Source organism: Electrona antarctica (assembly GCF_951216825.1).
Source record: "Electrona antarctica genome assembly, chromosome: 5".
Taxonomy (NCBI): Eukaryota; Metazoa; Chordata; class Actinopteri; order Myctophiformes; family Myctophidae; genus Electrona; species Electrona antarctica.
The window spans coordinates 54,286,936-54,297,930 of NC_136810.1; the positions used below are offsets into that span (position 1 = coordinate 54,286,936).

At 42.0% G+C, this 10,995-nt stretch overlaps 1 protein-coding gene across 1 annotated transcript in view; it reads left to right on the forward strand.

Moving 5' to 3' along the window:
• Positions 1 to 4,965, forward strand: part of cftr (CF transmembrane conductance regulator) — a gene marked incomplete at its 5' end in the record, with an annotated part of 76,875 nt that extends 71,910 nt beyond the window's left edge. The window contains 2 exons of the mRNA XM_079501883.1: positions 1 to 91; positions 4,566 to 4,965. The exon at positions 1 to 91 is cut by the window's left edge and continues 15 nt beyond it. Coding sequence (XP_079358009.1) covers positions 1 to 91; positions 4,566 to 4,790 — 316 coding nt within the window. The 3' untranslated portion in view covers positions 4,791 to 4,965. The remainder of the gene's footprint in view (positions 92 to 4,565) is intronic.
• Positions 4,966 to 10,995: the final 6,030 nt, after the last annotated feature.

Sequence of the window (10,995 nt, forward strand, 5' to 3'; positions counted from 1 at the left end):
GAGGAAAACGTTGAAGCAGTCGTTCTCAGACTGTACCGTCATTCTGTCAGAGCACAGAGTGGAACCTCTGCTGGAGTGTCAGAACTTCCTGGTTAGTACGCACGCGCACACACACACACACACACACACACACACACTAGGGCATTAAGCAACTAGTCGACTAGTTTACTAGTCGACGAATATTATTATTATTTTTTATTTTTTCCCGATTTTGTAGGCCTCAAGATCAGGTAGATTATAGTTATAGTCACCAATGTACACAGTTTTTAAATGTACAAATATTTATTTCCAAAATATATATATATATATATATATTTTGTTTTCTTTTTTTTTTACATAATAGATGGTTAAACAACTAGTCGACTAGTCGACTAGTAAACTAGGCAACTAGTCAACTAGTAAAAATGACTAGAAGTGAATTCCCTAACACACACACACACACACACACACACGCACACTTTGCTTACTTATTCTTCTCGTACAGTACTGTTTTATTCGTTTATGGATTGACACCGGTACGGTACACACACACACACACACACACACACACACACACACACACACACACACACACACACACACACACACACACACACACACACAACCGGTTGTGTTAATTGTCCTTTCCAAGTTGTCCTCCTGACCTAGAACAAGAAGAACATCAAATAATAATAACAACAACACAGCCCCACGGTCAGACACTATGTGAAGAGACACCGTCCGTCCTCTCTGTCCGTCTCTGTGCCTGGGGGGCTTAAAGCACTGCCCGGGACAAACGTTATTGGTTTCCAGAAATACAAACAAACCCACAAAGCGTTTTGTCCCCTCAGTCTGTTGTTCCAACTGGATGCAGACAGAAGCTTCTATCTCCTGCCCACTGCCTGGCCCTTTTATTTCAAATGAACTGTTTGTGGAGAAAGATCTGGCAAGAAGAGGGCGCATAACTCCGTCGCTGTAGCTACGGGACAAACAATAGGAGAGTCCACTAACACAGGGGTTCTCAACCCGTGGGTCGCGACCCCTTGGGGGGTCGCCAAATTAGTTTGGGGGGTCCCCAAATTATTTTTAAAAAAAAGTTTCATTTTTTTTTTTTCAAGATTTTTCAAAAATAGCAGACCTACAAGCTCGTAGCGCGCCACTCGGTGGCGCGCTACGAGCTTGTAGATCTGCTATTTTTCAATAGCTAAATTATAACATAATGCTTAAAACACCAAAAGGGGTTCCCGCCCAAAATGGGTTAAGGTTATTGTAGCAGTCAATTTATATTGGGGGTCGGGAGGGGGCGGGGCGGGGGTCCCGAGACATTGCCAAAGCATTTCCGGGGGTCCCTGGCCAAAAGGTTTGAGAACCCCTGCACTAACACACTGTCCTGTAACACAAAGAACAACGCTGTTTGGAAAGTAGTACAGGAAATCTATGGAAAATACAGGGTCAACCTCAATCTAATTGCAAAAAAAACAAACTCAGCTGATTTTGCATCTTCAATATATCCTGAATAATAAAAGTTGCCTGGAATTGTCTGAGGGGAAAGTGTTGAAAATGGCCTGTACAGTATGGCCACCATTGACATCCTATTATAAGGCAATATTTTCTAAATTTCCTTATGCTTTAAGTAGCATGTGACATGTCAAACTAGGGGGTTTGCATGATGCTGAATCCATTCCAAGCATTAGTTTAGCAACAAAAAACACTCATTGGGCAAAATTTGGCCATAGCAACTTGCCCAAATGTGATGATGTCAGCAATTAGATTGAGATCAAATTACATTATTACTGGACTAAAGGGCTTTCCACCGCGGGGCCTGTCAGTAGCAGTGTTGATTTCGTCGACTAAAACTGAGACGAAGAATGTTCGTCGACTACCTTTTTCCACTGACAAACACTAAATGAAAACTAAGCTACGATGACTAAAACTGAGACTAAATATATCGTCAATTTCGTCAACAAATAAAAGCTAGAGTAAAATGTCAGGAAGGGACTAGTGGACAAGAGATCCAGTATAAGTCAGTTAGCACTTGGTTGCATGCTGAAAATAGCCGATCTACAAGCTCAGATCGGCTCAGATCGGCTGTTTTCAGCAAGTGTAAAATCAGTCATTACGACGGCATCAAGGCCCTCCAAAATACATTTTAGTCGACTAAATCAACTGTAGATTTAGTCGACTAAAATCTTATGATATTTAGTCGACTGAAACTAGACTAACACCTAAAACATTCCCAGTGACTAAAATGTGACTAAAACTAAATGAAAACTATTCAAGAGACTATGACTAAGTAGGCCCTCATTTATCAACCGTGCGTACGCCAAAATATGGGTGTACGCCGAAATTACCGCAATTTTCGGCATTTACGAATTGCGCCAAAGATTGAAAATGATCTTTTGCCAAGACAAAAACCACGTCTGGTCGGGAGCTGTCGTACGCTTTGTCCTCACCTGTTTTTCTGTCGTAGAACAGCGGAGCAGCATTGTTTGACCAGCTGAGAGGCTTTCACAGGCATCGAAACATATGTATTCACTCCTAAAATGTTTATATAAAACTGTATAGGTATGTATATGGGCTAAATGTAAAAAAAAAAAAAAGTAAAGGAATACATTAACGATGTGTCTTTGTGTCATATGAAATTAGTAGGAGATTTCCAACTTTACAAGCAAGCAATTAAAATCGCGCATTTAAAAACAATGTTGCAAGTTAGATGCGTAAGCCATTTAAACAGTGTTTTGCATGATGAGCGCATACATGCGAGGATTTGGGCTGTCTGTGCTGAAATATTTCCATGACGGGACGTTGGAGAGTATAGTGCAGTACGTGCTGCAGCGCGGAGAGTCCCAACATGGGTAGCCTACTGTAGCCTAATCTACAGCAGGCCGATGTCTTTTTGGAGTTACAGTATGTGCAATCTCCTCCTCGTTTAATAAACCCGACGCGTCGCTCGAATGCCAAATGTGCCGTGCCAGCGCAAGTGGGAACGCATCGGAGATAGTATAGGCTAAGCCAGCCTGCAGCCCACCACCACCACCACCACCACCACTGTCCAGTGACACATGAGGCTACGGTTTTGCCTGCAATATTCATATAATTGACAGTTGACAGCGAGGCAATTTAAATAGACTGTCGAACGGTCAATTGGTCACGGTGTCACGGACGGACCACAGTGATAGAGAGACAGACAGGACAGGAGATGCACCTTGCAAAACAGCAACGTGTGTGCGCGCCTATTTGTTATATAATTCATGGTTCACAGGTTCAGGTTTTCGTTCACTAATATATCTTGTTGTATATTAAATGAATAAAGACTTTAATAATTGAATATAGGCCTACAACTAACAACACAGTGACAGTTGCTTGCAAATTGCGATATGTGCGTGCGTGCGTGCGGGGGGTGAGGCCGGCAGCAAGGGAAGCGAAGCGAGAGGAGAAACAGACAGGGTAGTCCTACAGCTTTATTTAATTCATGCAGGTTTATTTATTTAAGATACAACAAGTTGCGTGTGCGTGCATGCGTGCGTCTGTGTGTGTGTATGGGAGGGGGGCAGGGGCATAGCAAGGCAACTTAGGCAAGCGAGTAAAACTTTTGTTCTTCCTGTAACCATGGTTTCCAGGTCGTATTGCAGTTGTTCATGTCGCAAAAACGAGGGCGAGGCTTGATTTCATAGGGCGTGCCAGATTGATTTCAGCCGTCACATTTATCACTGCTAGGAATGAAATTAGGAAGGAACAGCTGTCTACGATCACTTTGTAAATGCCGACCCGACGTGGGTGTACTACGAATCCTACACTCGAATTTGGGGAAGAATTTACACTCAATTGATAAATGAGGGCCCTATGACTAAAACTAAAATCAAAATGTGCTGCCAAAAACAACACTGATCAGTAGCTAACCTTATTATCCTTCCCCCCCTTACCCATCTTAATTAATTAATTAATTAATTAATTCAAGGTCCGCCAGTTGTCCATGTATGCTCTAGATGGCTGCCTCATTACATCTTGAAAATAATGCATCTCAATCGTACTGTGCGCCAGAGTTATTTTTTAGCACTGTGCTCCCCATGGCCGCCAGGGGCCGCCATTAGACTGGTCCCCATGAAGTGAATGTCGTAATTGAATGGCTCTAGTGTTTTCATACATGCCACAGACGAATAACAGTCTAAGTCCACACTATTGATCCATAATGTATAAATGATAGATAAGGATTCAGGACAACGAGGCCTTTTCGTGGAAGGGTCAGAATGAAATTTGGACTTAGACTGTTTTTCGTCTGTGGTACTTAATGGTAAATGGTGCATTTATATAGTGCCTTTATCCAAGGTACTTTACATAGATTGTGCATTACATTCACCCATTCACACACACATTCATACACCGATGGTGGCGGAAACCATGCAAGGCACCAACCAGCACATCAGGAGCAATTTAAGGGTTCAGAGTCTTGCTCAAGGAGACTTCGACACTAACTCTGGGGGAGCCCGGGTTCGAACTGGCAACCTTGCGGTTACCATCCATCCAGCCACTCTACCCCTGAGCCACCGCCGCCCCAAGTATAAACCAGTCTCCTCCTTCTCCTCCAGATCATCGAGGGCAGCTCCATGAAGCGCTACGACTCCATCCAGAAGCTCCTGAACGACAGCAGCCACCTGAAGCAGGCCATGAGCAGCGCCGAGCGCCTCCGCCTCTTCCCCGCCCTGCAAGGCCTGCACCGCCTCAACTCCTCCAAGAGGGCGGCGCCACAGGACACCAAGATCACCTCGCTGCCCGAGGAGGCCGAGGACGAGGTGCAAGACACCCGGCTGTGAGGGGAGGGAGGGGGACGCACGTGGCGCACACAGCGCACACACATGAACACACACACAGGGCTCACACCTTTGCGTCAGAAAACCTTAAGGGTTTTTAAACAGCCGGCGGATGGAAATGACGCTCGCGTGCGGCTGCGACTTGTAGCGTCGGCGAAAAGGAACGGAAATGCTTTGCCGACGCCTATGCCAATCAAGCCACTTATTTTATTTTTATTATATTGGTATTGGTAATTGGTGTTGGACAAGTACAAATACGATACAAAGGCCTTTGACTTGCTGCCATAAGGCCTGGGCTCCACTGAGTGCGTTGCGTCGCGATGCGTTTGTACCGCGTCAAAAAAAGGAAACGGAAACGCTTTGCCGACGCTGAAGCCGCGCGCGAGCGTCATTTACATCCACAGGCTGTTTAAAAACCAGGTAGGAGACGCCTGCTCTAGACGTTTTCTTTCCGCCTCTTGACGCGTTCAAGTGCCTGCGCCCAAACATATGAACACACACACACACACACACACACACACACACACACACACACACACACACACACACACACGCACACAATGAAAAGGGCTATGACTTGAGTGTTATTTAGGTGTCTAAGTACAGCAGCTGTTTTGTCGCTATACCGTTGGACAACAACTGAGCTGCAAAATAAATAATATATATACTTTTGCCAGAACAAAACTGGAATGCCAATTAGATTAGCTATTAACGGTTTCTAGTGGCCTCAATGGTTATGGTTAAACTCATTCCATACAAACAGCCCAGTACGAAGTTCCATGTTTTTTTTAGGGTTTTTCAACAGCGGCAGCGTTTAACTTGAGGTCCGGTCGAGGACGAGGTTTCCAAAACGTACTGAATGCACACTGGATAGATCCATTTAGTCGGTGGTGGGAAAATGTACTAAAAAATGTTACTTAAGTAAAAGTATCAATACTGCAATGTCGAAGTAAAGGTCCGCTGAGTAAAAGTACAAAAGTATTGGTTTCAAAATGTACTGTAAAGTAACAAAAGTAAAAGTACTCGTTGTCCAGAATGTCCCATTTCAAGTTTTCAAATGTATGAAAACCTTTTGAAAATAGCCGATCTACAAGCTCACAATGCGACGCATTGTGAGCTTGTAGATCGGCTATTTTCAAATGGCCAAAGTGTATATAGGGCTGACGTTAAATGGTGAATGTATGTTTTGTAATAATAATCAAAATCTACAAAGTAACTAGTAACTAAAGTCTTCAAATAAATGTAGTGGAGTAAAAGTACTCTGAGATGTAGTGGAGTAGTACTGGAAATTTAAATTGCTCAAGTAAAAGTGCAAATACTTCAAAATTGTACTTAAGCACAGTACTTAAATGTACTTAGTTATTTTCCACGGGTGCAGTACTTAGTTTAGACAGTTTTTGGTTTAGACTAGTCATTGGTTAGACCAGTCATTAGTCCTACAACTACAACCTATCTCAAACCCTCACCCTAAACCTAACCTCCCACGGGGCAGCACACCTAAACCTAACCTTAACCCATGACTAACCAATGACTAGTCTAAACTAAGTATGCACCCCACTTTGGACCACTGATTTAGTTATGTTTCAACATTACTGTGCCTTCATCAGGCATGGAAATGGCCTAATTAATTCTCGATGGTGACCGTGCCAAAATAGCCTATTTATATTTTTTGCGCTCGCTGGATACCATCATATTATATAAGTATTAATCAGGCTTATTATGGGGCAGCTATCCAGTGTGCATCTATTTTCCTTTACAGTATCTGTTTAATGTACTGTGCTGTTAACGTATACTAGGCTACCTGCCTTTTTGGAGAACGATGTAGCCTCATTTACTTTCTTTAGGGTTGTGCCTGGAAAAAAAAAAAAACCCATTGCCTTAAATTTAACCTGGAGCTTGTTAATTAAGGACGTGACCTTTATTAACATGCCGTAGTTTATAGGCCTTGGAGTCTGACAGAATGCTCATGCCTGGACAGACAGACGGGCACCCATTTATTCACCCTGAACTGAATACCAACCTGGTTCCAAGGACCAAGCTGAACTCTCTATGCAGACTTTATTATAGTGGCGTGGAAGGTTGAGGAAATGACAGACGACAAAATGACTGCAATATAATTTATTTCTTTGTTACACAGAGTAACCTATGACAATCAAGCCACTTTTTTCTTCTTTTTTTTAAAAGTATTGGTAATTGGTGTTGGACAAGTACAAATACGATACAAAGGCCTTTGACTTGCTGCCATAAGGCCTGGGGCTCCACTGAGTGCGTTGCGTCGCGATGCGTTTGTACCGCGTCAAAAAAATGAACCGGGTGGGGTGGGGGTTGGGGGAGGTGGGGGCAAATGGGTGACACCGTCCGAACGCAACCGTCGGCAGTGTAGCCCCGTCCTTCATTGGTTCAAAAGGTAAACATTCCCTGCGTTGACGACGGTGACGCGACGCTGACGGACGACCCCGATTGGCTGCAGTGGAGCTTCGGGGCGTATAAATGCCCAGAGAACACTATAGGCTGCTACAGGCTATGTGTGAAACTTAAGAATTTGTTTTATCTCCTGTCCTGCCAAAAGCATTTGTTTAAATCTCAAGCCAACACAGCACAATCCTGGTAAAAACGACATACAATAGTAGCCTATGTCTTCCGAAACCATGAACTATAGGCCTAGTATTTTTCATGATTTTCATTGACCCTTATAAAAAAACAAGTCATTTTTTACGTACAGTTAAAATAACACTCAGGAGTTTGCTGTGTAGTCATCATAACCTGTGGCCTGTGTCAGTGTCTTTTGGTTTTAAAGGCTAAATCACAGAATGACCATGATGAGGCAAAACAAATGACATTCATAGATCGTAGTGTTCATAATTTAGTTAAAATAATAATAATAATAATAATAATGATGATAATAGTGATTATAACGATGATAATAATAATGATAATAATTTAAAACACTTTCTCTGATAGTTAATTGAAGGCATTATTCAACAGAGAAGGTTCTCCTCCCTAGATGCCCTATCCATGAGATCCTTATAGAGATCCTCGTATCAGATTGCAAATTTGAGTGTCAACTTAATTAATAATAGTGACTGTAAATATGCTGTATGTACAGTTAATGCTGTGGATTGAAGGGCCTTCTGATCAACTTTCCTGGTTCGTTCTGTCCTAATAATATCCCTGAATAGGTCAGCTGACCCTAAAGCCTGCATTATACAGTCCCATTCCCTTGGTCTGTTCTACATCTATAGGTACCTTTCAAAGTCTTTCAGGCGAAAGGTACCTCTGGTAGCCACACCTCTGATGGGTGGGGTTTAGCCTTAAGGGGTGTGTTTTTTTCGTTGTCCCGGTCGGTGTCCCTTAATTGCCGGAAATAGCCGAGCTACAGTACAAGCTCACAATCCGTCGCGGACGTATTGCGAGCTTGTAGATCTGCTATTTTCAGTGAGCGACACCTAGCCCGACAGCGTACACATGAAGCACAACGCTGTGCTTATATTATAGGCAACTTTACTGGCATGGTCAGAGCAAATGGCAACAATAACTAAAAGCATGATGGCAGTGTTGTCTTCGTCGACTAAAACCCAAGACGAAAAATGTTCGTCGACTAAAAAAACAAGTACTTTTTTCTGGTTTTAACCCATTTTCGGCTGGAAACCCCTTTTGGTGTTTTAAGCATTATGTTATGATTTAGCTGTTGAAAAATAGCCGACCTACAAGCTCGTAGCGCGGCACTCGGTGCCGCGCTACGAGCCTGCTATTCACTGACGGAAACTAAATGAAAACTAAAGCTATGATGGCTAAATATGTGGACAATTTCGTCAACAGATAAAAACTAGAGTAAAATGTTATAGGAAGGGACTAGTGGACGAAGAGATCCAGTATAAGTAAAAGACACAAGTCATTTTACACTTGGTCGCATGCTGAAAATAGCCGATCTACAAGATCGGCTATTTTCAGCAGGTATAAAATCAGCCATTACGACGGATGCCATCAAAGGACCGCCAAAACACATTTCAGTCGACTAAATCACCTGTAGATTTTAGTCTTAAAATAAAAGATTGTAATATCATAAGATTCATAACATCTTATGATATTTAGTCGACTGAAACTAGATATTCCGGGTGACTAAAATGTGACTAAAACTAAATGAAAACTATTCAAGAGACTCAAAACTTGCTGCCAAAAACAACACTGCATGATGGGTAACGCTACAAACAAGTGATTGACCTCAAGTACCTGTTATTTTTCTATTTATATGCACTTTATAGAAACCTGAGGTACTCTTTAGCTATTTCTTCACCATGTGCTATTATAGCGAGGAAAAAGGAAAACGGTAATAATGAAAATGCTGTACAAAAGCAAAACATGCATTTATCAAGATGTGATTTTGTTGTTTGTTTGTTTTGTTGTTTTGTTTTTTGACCAGTTCCATTCTGTGCTTCCTTCCAAAAACTGGAAATCAGTTTGAAAATCTTTATTGTATTTTCTGTGGCACATTTTCACATTGAATGAGTGTTTTATAATAGCCACGCTGCAGATAATAAAGGTACCGTGGGCTAAAAACACATTGATATGTTAACTGTGATTCTTTTTTACAGCGTAAATTATAAACCAAGCTATTTGTTACTCATAGGAAAGGGACTCAACATGTCCAAAAAAATGTAAAAGATGTTTGTTCAATCCACTATATTTCCAGTAAAAAAATCTTTTTTGAGAATTCAACTTTGTGTGTGTGATTATTGGTGAATGTTCGTTTTAAGTGTCGGTCGCCGAGATTAACAATACAGTAACTGCATCGATGCGTCGATTTTAATTCCAACGATCCAACTGTATCGATATGCAAAAAAGCAACATATCGCATCGGTTGACTTGTATCGTATCGATTTGATTGTATCGAAGTAGCCTACTGTACTACTACTACTACTTGTCCGTTGTATTTAGCAATTTTAACCCATTCTGGGCGGGAACCCCTTTTGGTGTTATGTTATACTTTAGCTATTGAAAAATAGCAGATCTACAAGCTCATAGGAGCTTGTAGGTCTGCTATTTTTGAAAAATCGTGAAAATGTGGCGCAAATCTTTGAATATACTTACGTTTTTAACTCAAATCTTTGCTTCTGGAGGGGTCCCTGGAACAACATATTTTCAGATGGGGGTCGGTGGCCAATTACATATAATCTTTGGGGTCCTTGACATGAAACCACTGATACAGAAACTGATACAGAAACTGTCAGGATTTAGAAGACATTTTCTACATTTCGAAGTCAGGTCTAAATGGGTTAAGAAGGAAAAGGAAAAAAGGGTTTCAAAATAGCAGACCTACAAGCTCATAGCGCGCCACTTGGTGGCGCGCTATGAGCTTGTAGATCTGCTATTTTTCAATAGCTAAAGTATAACAGAATGCTTGAAACACCAAAAGGGATTCCCGCCCAAAATGGGTTAACATGTATGGACATTTGTGTTCACACTTTGTAGAACGGGTACATTTCAAACGAATTGCACAAGTCAATACAAAAACTGCTATACGAGGATAGAACCATAAAACGCACTAAGACTTGTTTGCATCAGGGTCCTCCATTTTCAATTCATCAAAACATTTAGAGACGTGAAGCGTAAATATACACTTGAAAATGTGTACAGTATGGAAAAAATCACACCTGTGTGAAGTGAGGGGCGCTCTTATCATCGTACATCATAATGACGTAAAATAGACACTTAGCCTATTTGCTTAGACACTGAATCCATGCATTGTCATGTTTGTTTAAGACAAAGTTTGTGGACGGTAACCAAAAGGGGCTAGTGCGGTTTTGAAGGAGTCTAGGGATTCACATTTCTTAATTGCTGTTGGTAGAGTGTTCCACATTTTAGTGGCATAGGAGCAAAATTAATTTAACCCCTTTGTTTGAGCCCAATCTGGGTTGCACGTGGTTTATTGTGATTGTGGACATGGTACAGCCGTACAGTGTATCTTTAGGGGTGTAGCACATCTTGTAGACCAGGCCCTGCATTGCAAGTTGCTGTACTGTCGTCAACCCTAAGCCAGTGGGGTCCAGGGACCCCCAGGGGTCCTTGAGGGAGTTCCAGGGGGTCCCCAGCTAAATGATAGTTTGGAACCAAATGGACCCTATTGGGTCTGTAACTCAGAGAGTGTACAAATGGAACCAAATGGACCCTAATGGGTCTGTAACTCAGAGAGTGTACAAATGGAACCAAA